The following is an 18,104-nucleotide window of genomic DNA, read 5'->3' as shown; positions in this document are numbered from 1 at the left end:
ATTACATTTGTTGCCCTCTGTGCTATCCTCCCACTATTGCACTCTGTCTCCTCACCATCAACCAAGGACTAGCATCAGTGCACTCTCCCCCCACCCCTACTATTATCTTCTGTCACTCCCTGGGTCTCTTTTTTACCTCAAACACCCTCCTTCTCAGTTGGCACTGACAGAAACAGCAAATAGAAGCCACGTACATCACCAGGCACTGCCCTGTGGAAGCTGCTGCCGATTCTGCCAATCCCCTACAGCTTGCTTCGGGGCTTCGCCTGACGCTGACGGCATGACGTGCCCCGCCTCCTCTGACCAGCCTTCCTGCTTCCGCGAGGGCTGGACGTATCATAAGGAAGGCTGATCAGAGGAGGCGGGGCACGTCATGCCGTCAGCGTCAGGCAAAGCCCCGAAGCAAGCTCAGCTGTAGTACGATGTTGGCGTACCAGTGCCGCTACTGGCAGCGATGACGATCTAAATCAAATTAAAGGGACCGACCACAGGGAGGGAGTGAGAGGGATGGATGCTGCATCGGGGGGGGGGGGGGGCGGTGAGAGAGAGATGCTTGGGGCTTGTGGCTAAGCCTCCCCAAGCCTCTTATACCGGCCGCCTATGATCTGCCCCCCAAAACGCTTGCGTTTCTACCTTCCTTTCCATCCTGCTAGATCTGTCCATGAATGGTTTGGGTCCTCCAGCCAACAGATGGCAGTAGGGAAACAGACTTTTTCCAGTGAAGTCACTGGTATAAGAGTTGTTGCAGCCTGCTCAAACTCTCTAGTCTTTTCCTCCAGCACATGGTGTAGGTTGGGCTTGTTGTGCAGCAGGTTGATGTGGGCCTCATTCTTCAGGCAGTTGAACTTGTAGTGAGGTTGTTTTTTTCCCCCTCCAGATCTCTGAGCCTAGCTCAAGGGCTTGTGCTTAGTGAGGCTACTTGGCAGTGTACCTTGCAGGACCTTTACCAGCAGGGGGGTAGGTGTGTGTGCCTCCCCACCCCCCAGTACAGCTGCAGATCTTGGCTACAAAAAAAAGGGGGGTAGTAGAGCAGTTTTGCTGGATGTTCTTTATCTGGTACTTTGCCAGGGAAATAGTTTGTAAAAAAAACAAATAGAGAGAAGGTCAGCTGAGCACAGTTCCCTGGCTCACAGGCATTGACTGGGGATTGAGAGCTGCGGTTCCAGTCTGCCAGTAGCTAGAGGATTGGGTCTCGTGGAGAGGTGGGTGTGTGACTGTGGGGATGCCCAGGGCTCGGCATTGTGGGACCTGTGGAAACCGGTGGCGGAGCAGCGCTGCCAATTCCTTCTGCCCCAAATGCATTAGGACTGGACTAGAAACGATCCTGAGTGGCTCTGGGGAGCGTGCACCAGAGTTTCGCCGGGAACCTGTGACTTCCCAGACACCCCCGATGGTGGCTGCAGCAGCCTTTTTGTCCCCGTCCCATCAAATGCAGGGTCAGAATGAGGAGCAAGGCAGCCAAGTGACAAAGGTCCTGGCAAGTACCCACTCCCCAGCAGCCAGTGCTTTGAGCTCAGGGGAGCCCCAGGAGGGTGCCCCAGGGATCCCAGGGCCACAGTTACTGCAGGCAATACAACACTGCGTGCGCCCGGGGGGTGAGCGCCCGGCTATGGGAACAAAATTTATGGGGGCTGCAGGGCCCTCAGGGGCCCAGAGGTATCTTGCCAAGCGGCCAAGACTGCTCAGTGTCTCCACAGTGGCTAATTGGAGCACTTGGTCTGGCTCATGGCACAGGGAGGAGGACCTTTTGGAGGATTCGGGTGAGGAGGAAGGTTCCCTAGGAGAGGGAGACCTCTCCCCAGAGGAGGAAGAGGACTCCCAGGTGGTGCGGCTGTTTCGGAGGGAGGAACTTAACCGCCTCATAGACTCAGTTACCGCAACCCTGCGCATCTCAGAGGCGCCCCAGTCAAAGGTGACAGTTGGGCACCCTTTCCTACAAGCATTCCGGAAACCCCCCAAAACCTTCCCACTTCATAGGGCCCTGTCCCAGATGATGTTAGCAGAATGGGAGGCCCCTGCAGGAATCCTGAAGGAGACTAAGGTGTTAGATAAGCTTTACCCTCTGCCCCGAGAGGACTTGGATAAGTTCTTCCGTTTGCCTGAAGTGGATGACTTAATCACGGCAGTGACAAAGAAGGCCACGATACCTGTAGAAGCTAGGTATGTCTTGAAGGACATCCATGAGCGGAAGGTGGAGCACCAGCTCAATCAAACGTTCTCGGCTTCAGCGGTAGGACTTCAGGCCTCCGTGTGTGGGGGCTATGTGGCCCGGGCTCTGCTGAGATGGATCCAGCGGCTACCAAAGTCTTCAGAGGTGGCCCGTTTGGAATCTGGGGCTACCTTTCTGGCAGACACGCTATATGACCTAGTCCGCATTAGCTCACGAGCGATGGCATCGGTCATTGTAGCGCGCAGGTGGTTATGGCTTCGCCATTGGTCAGCTGACCTGCCCTCTAAAACTCATCTGAGCAAATTTCCCTTTAGGGGCCATATGTTGTTCGGAGAGGATTTAGAGAACCTGGTGAAAAACCTTGGGAACAGGCTCCCGGAGGACCACCCTAAAACAGCTAGGCGATTCAGAGGTATTAGGTCACGTTCCCGGGGTTGGAGGCACTGCCGGTGGGGCAGGCACTCCCAATGATGGTCAACTGGGCCCCTCGGAGGTGCAGGTGGGTGGCAGACTTTGCCACTTTCACCACGAGTGGGCCCTCATTGCCTCGAACCAGTGGAGCCTCGAAGTGATTCAGAAGGGATACATCCTGGAGTGGGTTCGTCCTGCTTCAGACAGCTTTATAGTGTTTTCCCCTCTCAGGGAAGCTGTAGAGGTCACGCTCCAGGGGTTGCTTTGCCTGGGAGCGGTAGAGCAGGCTCCTGCTCAGGAGCAAGATCTCAGCTGATATTCAGTTTACTTTGTTGTTCCCAAAAAGGGTGGATCATTCTGACCTACTTTGGACCTGAAAGAGTTCCCTGCAGGGTTTCACGCTTCTTCATGGACTCTATGGTCAGTGATGGCCTCAGTCTGACTCTGAGATTTTCCAGCCTCTCTGGACCTGACCGAAGCCTATCTTCACATTGCGATCAGGGAGGCACACAGGCGCTCCCTTCGGTTCTGTGTCCTCGGCAAGCATTTCAGTTCAGGGCGATGCCGTTTGGCCTGGCTACTGCCTCCAGTACCTTTTCCGAAGTCATGGTGGAGGTAGTTCATCTCCGCAGACAGGGAGTCCAGGCTGATTGGGAAGCAGATTCCAGGTCAGCGACAGAGACGGTAATCTGTCTGGAGTGGCTGGTAAACTTTGCCAGGGATCGGTTGGTGCCTTTGCAGGTGCTGGAGTACCTGGGTGTATGTTTTGACACAAAACTAGGAGCTGTGATTTTCTAAAGGAGTGGATGCTCAAGTTGCAGTTCCAAAAGAGTTATTTCTGCCCAACAGGCTCTTCCGGTGTGGGATTACCTCCAGTGTTCGGGTCCATAGCAGCAACTCTGGAGGTGGTCCCCTGGGTAAGGACCCCTGGGTACAGGAAATCTCCTAGGCTGAGACCTGGGCAGCAACCCCAGAGGACACTTTTAGGGCTGTGACTTGGTCATCGCTCCATTCCCTTTGCAAGCATTACAAGATTGATGTTCTAGCCAGGGACAAGGCATCCGTTGGCAGAGCTGTGATTCAGGGGACCTGGTCTTCCCCCTGCCCCTTGAGGTATTGATTTTATACATCTCATTTCTGTGGACTGGTCTAGCAGGAGGAAGGTGAAGTATATTCATACCTCTTACTTTCCTTTCCTTTAATTCTGCTACACCAGTCCAGGTTCAGCCCTTGAAGACCATGGCATCAGGGGGTGTTTCTGGCCTTGTTAGCTCTCTCTCTTCAGTTTGAGAGTGTAATGTAAATAGTTTTGTTGGGACATTGGTTTTAAGAGGTTCTGCAGAAGTTTCTAAGCGATGTTAAAAAAAAATTTTAATACATTTTTTGGTTGCCCTGAACTGCTGTGGCATTGGCATACTGAGTTCAAGTCTGCACCAGCCCTTATGCCAGTGATACCACTAGAAGAGTTAGGTTTCTGTACCCCCCACCCCCCAATCTGCTGGTAGCAGGCCACAACCCATTTGTGTGGCCAATCTAGCTGGATTCAAGGAAAAGAACAGGTATGAATACATTTACTCAGGGTGGGTTCTCGCTGGTGTCCTCCACAGGGATGATGTGGCTTTATTGTAATCTTTCCTAATGGTAGTGCTTCTCTGTACACGCCTCTCTCAATTCTCTTCCTGTGATTCTGTAACATTGACCTTCATGCTTAGCCTGGATTATTGGATGTGACACTTCTCCAGCATGTTCTGAACAGAATTAACCTGTCTCGCACACATGCCCTGCACCCCCAACCTCTTGCTGAATTTCTCTCTCTTTCTCTATCTTCCACTGCAGTACTTGGCACTTCCCAACGAGACGATAGGACGATACGCCTATGTGCACGCGCAGGGCAAGAACCAATCGGCCCTGGTGTTGTGCCAGCGCTACTACCGGAAGGGGAGTATTGACCCGGCAAATGACACCTTTAACATCGATCCTGAGGTCATCGAAGGTGAGTGGGTCGCCACAGCGGTGGCATTTGATAAGGAAGGACAAATGCTTTTCTGTTGTGTATACGGTGGCAGCACCATTCAGATAACTTCCATTGTGATATCACAGTGTTAATAATCGTTCATAGTTCACCTTTATTTGATACACAGGACCCAAGGCGGAATGGTTTCACGTGAGGCAGGTCTTATTAGACAAATCTAACTGATTTCTTTGGGTGACCAGAGAGTTGGATCAAGGGAGAGCGCTAGATGTGGTGTATTTAGATTTTAGCAAAGCCTTTGACACGGGTTTGCATAGACGACTAATAAACAAACTGAGCACCTTCGTTATGGGCCCTAAAGAGACTGACTGGATTTCGAACTGGTTGAGTGGGAGAAGACAGAGGTTAGTGGTAAATGGAGCTCATTCTGAGGAAAAGGATGTTACTAGTGGTGTACCGCAAGGTTCGGTTCTTGGGCCTTTTGTAAGCGATATTGCTGAAGGGCTGTCTGGTAAGGTTTGCCTCTTTTGCGGATGATACCAAAATCTGCAATAGGGTAAACACCTCTGATGATATGGATAACATGAGGAAAGACCTAGCAAAGCTAGAGGAATGGTCTGGAATTTGGCAGCTAAGATTTAATGCTAAAAAATGTTTGGGCTGCAAAAACCCGAGGGAATGGTACAGTTTAGGGAGTGAAGAACTTTTGTGTGACAGTGTACCTCCCTGGATGCTTTTCAGATCAGATCTTAAAGCATTTCCGAGATGCCTTTTCCACGATTCTGTAAATATTTCTTTTTGTATTACTTTGAGGAATTGGTTGAGTCCCTGGGAGTCCTGATACAAGAGCAGAGTACCTAAGGTTTTTTACCTCCCCCCCCCTCCTTTCCTGTCATACATTGGATTTCTCCCTTTCTTTCCTTTACTTCGTAATCTGTTTACCTAGCCTGCTTTTAGTCTGTACGCTGCCTAGATGGAATATCCCATTAGGCGGATAGTAAGTTACTAATAAACTTGAAACGGGTGTGATTGTACGCGATGATCTTAAGATGGCTAAACAGGTAGAAAAGGCAACTGCGAAAGCTAGAAGGATGCTTGGGTGCATAGGGAGAGGAATGGCCAGTAGGAAAAAGGAGGTGATGATGCCCCTGTATAAGACTCTGGTGGGACCTCATTAGAATATCGTTTACAATTCTGGAGATCAAACCTTCAAAAGAAGTGAACAGGATGGAGTTGGTTCAGAGGGTGGCTTGTGAAATGGTTAGTGATCTTTGTTATAGATCTCAATATGTATACTTTGGAAGAAAGGCAGGAAAGGGGAGATATGATAGAAACATTTAAATACCTACATGGCATAAATGCACAGGAGGTGAATCTCAATGGAAAGGAAGCTCTGGAACGAGGGGGCATAGGATGAAGGTAAAAACTGATAGACTCAGATGGAGACAAAACACTGTCTGAATTCAAGAGAGCTTGGGACAAGTCCATAGGATCTGTAAGGGAGTGATAGGGAGAGTAGATGACATGAATGGGCAGACTGGATAGACCATATGGTCTTTATGTGCCGTCATTTTTGTTTTTATGTAAATAAGGTGTTGCTCTGTTTCCACAGACTGTGTAGGGGTGGATCCGATGGAGCTGATTCCCCCATTCACGGATGATAATGCCTACAAGGATTACAAGATTTTGACGCTCAAGTTTCACAAGTAAGCAAAATATTTGAGTTTTAGTTAATGCAGAGGGGAATAATCGAACGTCGCCGGCGAAATAGATCGCCGGCGATCTATTTTGGCGGTGGCGCAACAGCTGGCTGGAACCGTATTATCAAAAAGATGGCCGGCCATCTTTTTTTTTTTCGATAATACAGTTTAGACCGGCCAAATGCCTTGGATGTCACTGGGTTTGAGATGGCCGGTTTTGTTTTTCAGCGATAATGGAAAAAAATGTCGGCCATCTCCAACCCGGCGACATCCAAGGCATTTGGTCGTGGGAGGAGCCAGCATTTGTAGTGCACTTACATGCCAGGATACCAACTGGGCACCCTAGGGGTCAGTGTGGTGGACTTCAGAAACAGCTCCCACATGCATTGCTCCCTTACTGTGGGTGCTGAGCCCCCTCCCCCCCCAAACCCCCTATCCACAAATGTGCACCCACTAAAAGTGCTCCAGGGACCTGCACACACTCAGGCCTCTAGGACTTGTTGCTGCTGTATAACCTTGGCACAGCAGTTGACACCTGAAGACTAATGTCTTTTATGTTTAAATCATTTTTATTAGTAAAGATTGACAATTGAACAAATACTTGCCAAAGAAATTACATACCAAAGGTTGTCATCTAACACCTTATGCTCAATACAAGAAATTACAATACATCTTTTATATTTTCTCCCCCTCCCTCCCTCCCTACCAGAGCCTATCCTCCTATCCCCCCCTTCCCACCCTCTACCCAGTCCCCCCCTGGTCCCTGCAACTTCAGCATGATGTATTGTTCAGGTCTCTCACCAGTAACAAATGCAGTGGTCCTGTCACAGCATCCCATATACCTAAAGGACAGTCAAAGTGGCATAGTTTGAACCAGAGGTCCTATTTATCGGAGAGAAATACACAATAACATCCCTATCAACAAGTTCCCCGCCTAATGACAGATCAAAAGAGCATCTAGGAAGGGTCAGAAACTCAGCAGCAAACTACGCACTTTAGGTGTGAGTGTGACCCAAAGTGGCTCCCACTGCGCCCTAAACCTGAGGCCCACTGGGCTTTCCAAATCAGGTACCCAACACCTATCTATTCTCATTTGCTTCACTAACTGTGAGCGCCATATCTGCAGTGGGGGTGCCTCCTGCGCTCTCCAGAATTGCAATATGGTAGTTATTCCAAAATAGATTGCTACCTTTGCAAATGCCTTGAAACCTTCTGGGGGGTCTGCAGTGTACTTAAAGATATTAAATAAAATTAAAGGTTCCCACACAAGGGTACAATACCATAGTTGGTCTATCCCCTTTATAACTTGCTTCCAGAACCGATCCACATAAGGACAACTCCAGAACATGTGGCCTAGAGATGCCGCATTCTGATTACATTTTGGGCATGTATCTGCTGCAGTAAACTCCGCCTTCTGTGCTCTCTGCGGAGATATATGCGTTCTAAGCAGCCACCTATATAGCCGCTCCCTCTGCGGAATGGAAAGCCGCTGTTTGTAAATAGATTTCAGATATGACCTACATTCCTCCTCAGTGAGTGTACAGCCTAGATCCCTTGACCACTCTCGTGCTAGCCGCCGGAAATCTAACTCTGCTGTGGTGTCTTTGAGTTGTTGGTGATGAAATTTCAACGGCACCGAGAGCTGTGCTCCCAGGGTAAATTCTTCTGAGAGAACCTCCACCACATCCTCCGTAAGATCTGTCCACTCTAGTGAGGCTACATAATGTCTCAACTGACAATATGCAAAGCGATGTGTCGGGGGAATCCCATACCTGGATTGGAGCTCTGAATACTCATGAATTCGTCCCTCTTCTGTAACTATATGTGCCAAATATATGATCCCCTTTTTTGCCCAATTACTAAATGTACTGACCCCCTGACCTGGGGGAAATGCTGGGTTATCACATATTGACAGCCAAGGGGATATGCGGGGGGAGAAATGATAACGCCTACCCACCCACCTCCAAGTGTCCCTGAGAGATTTTAATAATGGGTGCCTCTGAAATGCTGCAGCAGGCAGCGGGGCACCGGAGTGGAGCAAATGACTGAAATGTATATCTGGAAACACCGAGGTCTCCACCGACGTGACGGAGAAATCGGATGTCCCCCGATACCAATCATTTATATGTCGCATGGAACTCGCAATCGCCAAAAATTTGATACTTAAAAGCCCCATACCACCCCCTTCCCTTGGTGCCGTTATCTGGTTATACGGTATTCTGGGTTTCTTCCCCTGCCACAGGTATGTTTGTATTAAACGCTGTAACTGCTTATCATCTTTGTGCTTCAAAAAGAGTGGTAATTGTTGAAAAACATATAGCCACCTGGGAGCAACCACCATATTGAATAGTGCTATTCTACCCCAAATAGTAAGTGGCAGCTCCTTCCACATCATCAGTTTGCTTTTAGTCATCTCTATCAATGGGACTATATTATCTCTATACATGGTGGACCTATCCCTAGGAATGTACACCCCCAGGTATCTCATTTTTGTTGTCTCCCACCTAAGAGGGGCCTCCCCTTGCCAATATGGTTCGGTACCCGTATTCATGGGCATCGCACAGGATTTAGAGAGGTTAAGGTCAAATCCCGACAGCAGCCCATACTCCTTTATCAGTGACAAGGCTGCCTCAAATGACTCCCGTGGGTTGGTCAGCACCAGGAGGACGTCGTCGGCATAAGCCAAAGCACGGACCTCCTGCTCCCCCAGTTGCACTCCACTGATTCTGGGGTCAGAATTTAGAAGGCGTAGTAGTGGTTCTAACGTTAAGTCAAACAGGAGTGGGGACAAGGGGCAACCCTGCCGCGTTCCCCTACCTATCCGAAACCCTGTCGAGAGCCCCCCATTAGCTGTTATATGTGCTTCCATGCCGGTATATAAAGCCTCAATTGCTTGTCTTATTCAAGGAGGGAGTCCTATCCAATCCAACATATAAAACAAAAAGTCCCACCCTACCCTGTCAAAAGCTTTAGTGGCATCGAGGCTCACCAACATCCCAGGCGTCTCATTGAACCGACACTGTGCCATTGCAAGTAATATTCTCCGAATATGCACGACAGAATGCCTTTTGGGGATAAATCCCACTTGTGCCGGTTCAATCACACTGGGTAGACACTTGCTGAGCCGTGTAGCCAGAATCTTTGCTAAGAGCTTGATATCAACATTAATTAACGAAATAGGCCTGTAGGATTCTGGTTCTTCGATAACTTTCCCAGGTTTCAACAATAATGATATGCATGCAGTGTTTTCGTGTAATGGAAATTTCCCTTCTTGTATCACCGCTTGGTGATACTCAAAAAGTGGCCGTATCAATTGGGATTGTAGCATTTTATAAAATTCTCCTGAATACCCATCCACCCCTGGTGCCGAGAATGACTTCAACCCTTTTATGGCCTCCATTAACTCTTTGGGCTGAATGGGGGCTTCTAGACATGCTATGTCTAACTCTCCAAGCTTTGGCATTCGAGCCCTTCTGAGAAAATCACTCATTTGTGCCTCCCCGACCGAATGTTCAGCTGTGTATAGTTGTGCAAAATGTTCCTGGAGTGTTTGGAGAATCTTATCTGGGCTATTAGTAAGGCCTCCCGCCTTTTCTTTTAGAGCCGATATGGTTCTGCCCCCTTCCCGCTTCCTAACTATCCGAGCTAACATACCCCCGGCTCTGTTCCCAAATCTGTGGAACCTATACTTCTGAAAAATCCTATTTTTTAGTACTCTTTCATGCAACAGTGAATTCACAGCTGCCTGAACAGATAAGTAGGCTTCCCTATTAGCTGTAGTTTGCCGTTCCATATAACGGCGTCTAGCCTTCTGTAGTTGTCTATTCAGATGCAAGAGGCTAGCTGTGCTCTTTTTCCGCTTATTTGCAACGAAGGCAATTAGGTCCCCTCTGAGAACCGCCTTACCAGTACACCAAAACAACTGGGGGTTAGACTTGTGTTTTCTGTTAAACGATTCATATTCTTCCCATTTTTTGACCAGGAATTTTTGAAAAGACTTATCTTTTACTAGATAATTAGGGAACCTCCACCGTCTGGTCGGCTGAAAGCTTCCTGGCGCCTCCAGCTCCAACCAGACAGGGCTATGGTCAGATATCAATATCTCTTCAATTTTAGTGTCTCGGACACATGTGAATAATGCTGGGAAGGTAAACATATAATCTATTCTACCCCAAGTCCCGTGTGCTCTGGACCGATGTGTGTATTCCCTTGAGTCCGGGTGCAAATTCCGCCATGCATCTATTACAGAGAGTGAGTTGCTAAATTCTTTTAACATTCTAAACCCCTTCCGGTTCTCCTTCCCCCCGTGTCCCTCCCCAGAATAGTCAATTTTTGGGTCCATCAGTACATTCATATCCCCAGCAATCACCAAATGTTTACTTTCATAAGGGAGCAACTGCCGTGACAATCTGGGAAAGAAGGAGTCATCCGGGGGAGTGGGGGCATACACGTTTAGCAGGTATAGTTCCCTCCCCTGCAGCCACATTTTAATCAATACGAATCGCCTATTGGGATCTTGTAGAACTGTCTCCACCGTGCAAGCCAGTTGCCGGTGGATACAAATTGCTACTCCTCCCCTCCGCCCATCTGAGGATGCGTGAATCACTTGTCCCACCCAGCCCTGTTTTAGCTTTTCATGCTCTGTAGCCGTCAATTTCGTTTCCTGTAGACATGCAATATCTGCTTTGAGATGCTTTAAATGTGCTAGGATCTTTTTCCTTTTAATGGGAGACGAAATGCCTCCCACATTCCAGGTGACTATTTTACAATGTGTTATCGCTTGAGCTTACTAGTTCCATAATAGTGCACCTGAAAAATTCAGCCACCGGGTCCCAGCCCCTCCCCAGCAGCTGTAATTGTTGCACCTTGGTACTCACTCCGTCTTTCAGACCCAGGCAGCACCCACATGTTTCGTTCTTTTGTTTGACCTGAGTTAGAGACCCATACCATTTTACCGGGAACCCTCCCACCCTTGATATTAAATCCCCTCTAGACCCTCCCACCCACTACCCCTCTCTTGATGTGAACCCCTACCCCTTCCCTCTATCCTTTACCCTTAACTTCTCTCCTTCCTGTTGATGTAATACCGCTATGCGACTCCCCCCCCCCCCCCCAGTACCCCCACACTCCCCCCAACCCGAAAAGGAGTTCCCCCCCCTTCTACCAGGTGATCTGTGTGATCCACCTTAATAAACCATCAGGGAAACCCTCTAATCAGCAGTTAATACACTTGGAACATTCAACATAACAATTCTTAATCCACACTGTGTTAACAAAAATAACATAACTTGCATGCCTGCATCATCACCGCCCTCTTTGGAGGCTGTAAGTAAAGCAAAGTCTTTTACTCCAACATGAGTTTTTGGGGATGCGATCACGGAGGTGCTTCAACTGGTGCCAACAGCTCAGAGTCTATAAACTGTTGAGCCTCTGGGACCAAGTGGAAAGAACGCCATCAGTTTTCATGTTGGATCTTCAAAACAGCCGGATAAATCAGCATAAACCGTGTTTTCCTATTTACCAGTGTTGTACAAAGTGGATGGAACCGGTGTCTTTGCTCTTGTACTCCGGCCGAGTAGTCCTGAAAGATTTTAATCAGGGTCCCATCGTATTTTAAGGTGTCCCTTTTCAGTCTGAAGCCCCTCATAATTTCCTCTTTGTGTAGGTAATTGTGAACTTTAATAATCACCAGCCTGGGTCGCTGTTGCCCTTGTTGCCAACGGCCAAGTCTATGGGCCCTTTCTATACACAGTTCTCCATAGCTGTCTGACAGGGCCAATTCTTTTTTAAGCCATTGTTCCAACAGGTGCCCCAGTGATTTCTCAGGGATTGCTTCTGGCAAGCCAACAATTCGTAAATTGCATCTCCGTGCTCTGTTCTCCATATCCTCAATCTTATCTTGCTGTGCTTTAAGTTGTTCCATCAGACGGGTGACGTCTTGGACACTCTGTGCCCTCGTGTCTTCCACAGCTGAGATTCTGCTTTCCGCCTCTCCCACCCGTCTCACCATGTCTGCCATGGTAGCTTCTAAACTGCTCATTTGACGTTCAAGTAAGTCAAACCTTGGGTTAAGTGCGGCACTAACCGCCATGGTTATCTGTGCTAGCTGTTTTTCGGAGAAATCCCCAAGCTTTTCAAGCTTCCCTTCTGCCATCTTGGCCCCTGTGGATGATGGGGAACTTTTCCCTTTATCGTATTTGGTCCCGCTTCGGGTTGTTCCTGTTAGCTTAGGCCTCAGAAATTGCTCCATACAGAGGGTATTATATCTTTTGCAGAATCTGCGCGTCTGATCTTGTGATGTAGGCACTTTTTCTATGTATATTGCAGTAGTGCGCTGGGGCCGGTTCCCACAGGCCCACATCCGTCAATTTTCCACGGGTTCTGGGAGCCAATTCTCCCCCGCTACCAGGCTGTGGGCCCGAGCCCCTCCCAATCTTTCTTTCAGCCCGTCAGTGGGAGAGACCCGCTGTTAATTAGTTATCTGCGCACCCCTGCAGTAGTGTGTAAATGAATTGCTCAAATTCTACAAATTGAGTGCCAGAGTCTTATTTGTGCTTAAAAGCTTTAAATCTCTCTTGTAGCATTAAAAAAGGCTCTTCTCTTCTCCACTGGCAGTTGCGGTCTCCGTTGAAAAATTTTTTTTAAATTGCGCTGCCACGGCACCCACTCCTGAAGTATGTGTGCTGATGTAGACAGTGCCTGATTTTTACTTTAATGCATGTCTGAATGTTCCTGGCCCCTGATATTGCGAGTTTAGCACTGGGCCGCTCGATGCTTCGGTGCCCCGATCACTGCTCGCTCGTCGGGGGGGGGGGTGCGGGTAAGGCAGATGAAAGTTTAGTTAGTCGTGCTCCCCCGTATCCGCTATGCTATTTCTCCTTCGGACTCCCTTAAATCAAGCCCCAAAGTTCTTACTCCGCGCGCTGGTCATCTGCTCTGTTGACTCTCCGCCTTCCTACACGCTGAGCCTCCGGCCGCCATTTTGGGTCTGGTCGCGTGTATCGCTGCCTTCGACTGCGCTGCACTCCCGGGCGCACCAAGAGACCTCCGTAGGTGCCCGCTTGTGTTGGGGAGCTTTGGGCAACGCCAGCTTGCCGCAGAGGGGGTCCGGAGAGCGGAGGGGTAGAGGACCCGTCAGCGGTGTAGCGGAGCTCTCTCAGACCGCGGCCATCTTGCCGCTCGGCTCCACCGGAAGTCCCCCCACTAATGTCTTTTAAAAAGTGGTTTATTTGAATAAGCACCTTTACTCACAGTTAACTGCAGATCAGAGGTTGTGCCCCACTGGCAAAGAGTCTCCCTGATACTGAGATTAGCAGTAGGTCCGAGCTGGCAGAATGCTGTACAATGCCCTCTTTCAGCAACATTCAAGGTAATAACGTTTTCTAACGTGGGTAACACATGAAAGGGATCTAAAACTGGCTTACAAAAATGGCCACTACCTCATGGACTACCGGAAACAAAACAGGGCACACTGACCCAGTTAGCAGGGGGGAAAAGCACCATGGGAGTATAGCCCAGTACCCTACACCCACCACAATGCATTGCTGATGTGACTCTGCAGGGCACCTAACAGAAAAGGTGTCACACTCACCCGAGAGCCACATTGCAACCACGGAAAGGCTGTCAGACGATACAACACATTCTGCTGTCATGGAGGTGGGTACGGCATTTGAGGCTGGCATACAGGCTGGCAAAAAAGGTTTTCATTTTAACTTTTGTAGTATGGGAGGGGGTTGGTGACCACTGGGGGGGAGTAAGGGTAGGTCATCCCCCATTCCGTCCGGTGGTCATCTGGTCAGTTGGGGCACCTTTTTAAGCCTTAGTCGTGAAAATAAAAGGACCAAGTAAACCCGGCCAAATACCGCTTAACGCCGCTTTTTTTTTCCATTATCACCGAAAGCTGGCCATCTGGTAGCCATGCCCATGCCCGCCCATGCCCTGCCTTCGCTTCGCCGGCGACACGCCCCCTTGAACTTTCGCCAGCGAGGCGACGGGAAAGCGGCGATGCTGTTAAAAAGCCAGCTTTCGATTATACGCTTTTAGCCACTTTTGTGAAATCGCCGGCAATCTCCCGATTTGTGTCGGAAGATCGCCGGCGAAAAGTTTCGATTATAAGCTGGGCAGTCTCTTTTGTTCTTCCCTGTGTTTTGAAGTTTGGTTTAACAGATTGACCTGCTGGCTTATGGCACTGTTTTTGTCAAAGCCTTTAAGACGGCCTAGAGATGTGTTCTTTCTCCCTAAATAATTCCAGATGGCCCTACTACTTATCATTTCTATAGCGCTACAAGGCATACACAACGCTGTACACCATACACACAAAAGACAGGCCATGCTCAAAGAGCTTACAATCTAGATAAGACAGGCAGACAGACAGAACAATTAAGGGAATAAAGAGGTGAGGATAAAGGATAGGGCAAGTGAACAGTGGTTAGGAGTCAAAAGCAGTGGAGGTGGGCTTTAAGTTTGGACTTGAAAATGGCCAAAGGGGGGGGGCTAGATGTACAGGCTCGGGAAGTCTATTCCAGGCGTGAGGTGCAGCAAGGTAAAAGGAACGGAGTCTGGAATTAGCAGTAGAGGAAAAGGGGACAGATAAGAGAGATTTATCAACCTGTGTAAGTTACACCTCCATTTATCCTGTCATGCAGCCTATCGGACTGAAGTCTCTCTGATCCCCTTTCCTTTCCGAACTTTTACTCCCCGCCCTTTCTCTTTCCACAGACTCATCAACGTCACCATCCAGTTTAAGCTGAAGGCAATCAATGTTCAAACCATCATCAACAACGAGATACCAGATTGCTACACGTTCACTATCACTGTGAGTAAGGCAACCATGCAAGAGAGGCACGCTGCTGTTGTGAGTCCTCTTTCCCCCAACTTGTCTGAGCTACTCCATACCCAGCCAAGGCGTGCATGTTGGACAGGAGGTCAGGGTGGAAACCTAGTGAGGGGTTTATAAGTCACAGCCGTTCCTCAGAAACTGAGAGAGCCTCAGGGCGCTCACATTGGGGCGGCCTCTGGCATTGCACTTCTCTTATTGCTTGGATCTGTGAAGTGTGATACCAGGGTGTTTGTGTCACTTTCTACCCTTGGTTAAACCAAAGATGAAAAAGAGAAACATTTGGAGGGGTAGGGTTTACAGTTTGATGAGACTGGTTTTAGGAAAATCTCTTTTAAGAGGTGCTAGCCCAGGAGGGATTTCAGCTCAATTTCATTTGGCTTCCACTGCATGCAGCTCTCTCTCACTAATATTCATTACTAGTAAAAAAGGTCCGTTTCTGTAGGCAAGGAAACGGGCCTTAGGCAGGCAATTCCCCCCCCCCCCCCCCCGTGCTACGGCCCCCTCGAACCCCCCCTTCCGCGAACCTGTCGTTCCCCCCCCCCCCCCCCCCGTGCGAGCGAAAACTGCCGCCACCGTCGCCGTGTTGTTCTTCCCTTCCCGTAGGTTCTTCAATCATCTTGTCTGGAAGTTCCTCTGCGTGCGTCTGACGTCAGACGCATGGAGTTAAACTTTCTGAGAAGATGATTGAGGAACCCACCCGAAGGTAGTGCACAACAGCGGCGGGAGGGGGGGTGCGGTTTTCGGCGTTCCGGGGGGGGGATCGACAGGTTCGCGGGAGGGGGTGGGTTTCGAGGGGGCCGTAGCGCAGGGGGGTGACAGCTGATTCCGAGGCAGTAGGATGAGTAGGGAAACATGCTGCGCGTGTTTCCCTACTCCTCCCCTTGCCTTGGAATCAGCTGTGTTGACGTCAGTGACGTCCGTGCGTGTCTGCCTCGCAGACCACTTGCAGCCAGGGAGCCATGGTCCCAAGCATAGAACGTTGGAGGTGAGAATTATTATATAGGATGGATATCCTGAAAACCTGATTGGCTGGGGTGCCTCCAGGACTAGGTCTGGGAACCACTGACCTAGGAATTTCCCCACTCCCAAGAATCCTGCAGCCACGAGCCCAGACCTGAAGGCTAGATATTATCATGGAGCCATGACTGGGACTTCGATCACCCTGCAGGTGTGGTGAATGCTGCCTCTGCTGTATGCCTAGCCCCTTCCATCTTCCTAGAATCAAACCCTAGTTATCTGCTCAGCCACAGAGCTACTAGGCTGACTCCAAGGACTGATTCTTAATGAGCTGGAAGCCCTATCCCTACCTTCCTCGGCCCTTGTTTCCTGTGAGCTCTCCTTTTCCAGCACAACAACCTTTAAAAAAAAATAAATAAAGGAGAAGGAAAGAGGTTCACTGGAGAGTGTGGGACAGAGTATCAGTCCTTAACCTTTCTCATCTGTGGTAAGACTTGTGGAGACTATGAATTTGTTGATGGACACAAGTATCCCACAGGTTTTGGAATTCTGGGAAGGAAAGAAAATTATCAGGTAAGACCTAACTTCTCCTTCTTATGGACTTACACAGTATCCCCAGCAAGCAAAACAAACTACAGACTGATTAATTATACTGGCATTAATTTTGCTGTCCCAGAACCCTGACTGATTTACTCATTTCTCTCCCCTCCCACCCTCTTCTGTTCCTTCAGATCACCTTTGACAACAAAGCTCATAGTGGCCAAGTGAAGGTCCGACTGGACAACGAAGCAGCTATCAAGCAGTGTAAAGACCCCAGCGTGTACGGGCATGGTGAGGGCGGCAAAGGAGAGTGCTGGGGAAAGCTTTAAATCCTCTTTTCTGCATGTCTGGCGTTATAATTGCTATGGCACCATGTATTAGAGCCCAGCTCACTTGCCAACTGATCCTCATTTCATCTTTAAAATGCAAACTTCCTTAGTGTCCCTCCGGACCGGCCCAGAATGTGACTGATGGGTTGTGCACGCCTTCCAGCAGGTGGAGACTGAGAAAAAAACTGTGACTCTAGCCAGCCAATAAGAGCCCTTGCCAGCTAGAGAAAGATCCAGTAATCTCAGTCTCCAGCAGGTGGAAGGTGGTGAGCCCTTCAGTCTCAGACTTTTCTATACTTTTCTTTTCTCTCTTTTGTTGAGTGTTGGTATAATTTTCGTCTGTGTCCCTGTGCATTTTTGAAGAGATATAACAAAAACCTGCTGTTTGAAGCCTGAAACCCGTGGGGGTCCCTCAGAGCCTCGGGGGTGTCATACTCGGTAGGCCGAGTCCCTCCCCCCCCATTCCTCCCTGAAGTAAAAGCATTCTGTCCTAATTTCTGATGCTTTGGAAAGCAGACTGTTGTCAGGAGCAGTCTGACTGATGTGAATTTCCTCCAGCTCTTCGTTGTAAGAACTGTAGAGGTAGGGAGAGGCAGCTACTTAAAAAAAAAAAAAAAAAAAGCTTTTCTCCCTCTTGCTGGCTAATTTGACTTTGCTAGCTTGTTTTTGCTTTTTCTAAGCTATATAAAGATTTCCTCAAGCGCCTCAGGGGGGCGGCTGTGGAGGATGGGAGAGGCAGCGGCTTAATCTAAATGATAAATAATTAAATAATTGACTGAAAGAAGCGAGCCTCCCGGTCTGCTGGCTTAGCAGAGCCGTTTGTGGGCGGTAAGAACTAGCAGGGCTGCTCCAGAGCGCTCAGATGTTTCCTGCTCAGCTGTTTTTTGTTCCCTGTCCTTTGTTTTCACTCTGTAGATGAACTCCGCCGCTGTTTCTGTCAGCGATGCGGTTTTTAGGAACAGCTGTGTTTGCTGCTTTTGCACAGTTTTAACAAAAAAGGTCCAAGGTTCTGGTTCCGTTTTGCGGTTGGCGCTGTCGGAGGGGGTGTCCGACTTCAAGTCCGTTGGTCTGCCGCTACTCGCGTTTTCATCTTCGGTTCCGATTTTGGCGGGAACTGCCGCCATTTTGGAGGTCATATTGGATGCAGAAGTGCGTGCAGTGACAACTGTCAGCATTCTGATGAGAG

At 49.1% G+C, this 18,104-nt stretch overlaps 1 protein-coding gene across 1 annotated transcript in view; it reads left to right on the top strand.

The window, feature by feature from the left end:
* MCOLN1 (mucolipin 1) overlaps window positions 1-18,104 on the top strand; it is a 58,174-nt gene that overhangs the window by 24,765 nt on the left and 15,305 nt on the right. The window contains exons 4-7 of the mRNA XM_030194717.1: window positions 4,418-4,574; window positions 6,166-6,259; window positions 14,972-15,068; window positions 16,781-16,880. Of these exons, the coding sequence (XP_030050577.1) occupies window positions 4,418-4,574; window positions 6,166-6,259; window positions 14,972-15,068; window positions 16,781-16,880 (448 nt within the window). The remainder of the gene's footprint in view (window positions 1-4,417; window positions 4,575-6,165; window positions 6,260-14,971; window positions 15,069-16,780; window positions 16,881-18,104) is intronic.

The sequence above is a fragment of the Microcaecilia unicolor genome, chromosome 3, assembly GCF_901765095.1.
Source record: "Microcaecilia unicolor chromosome 3, aMicUni1.1, whole genome shotgun sequence".
In the NCBI taxonomy this organism is placed as follows: Eukaryota; Metazoa; Chordata; class Amphibia; order Gymnophiona; family Siphonopidae; genus Microcaecilia; species Microcaecilia unicolor.
This window is presented reverse-complemented; position numbering and strand designations above follow the sequence as displayed.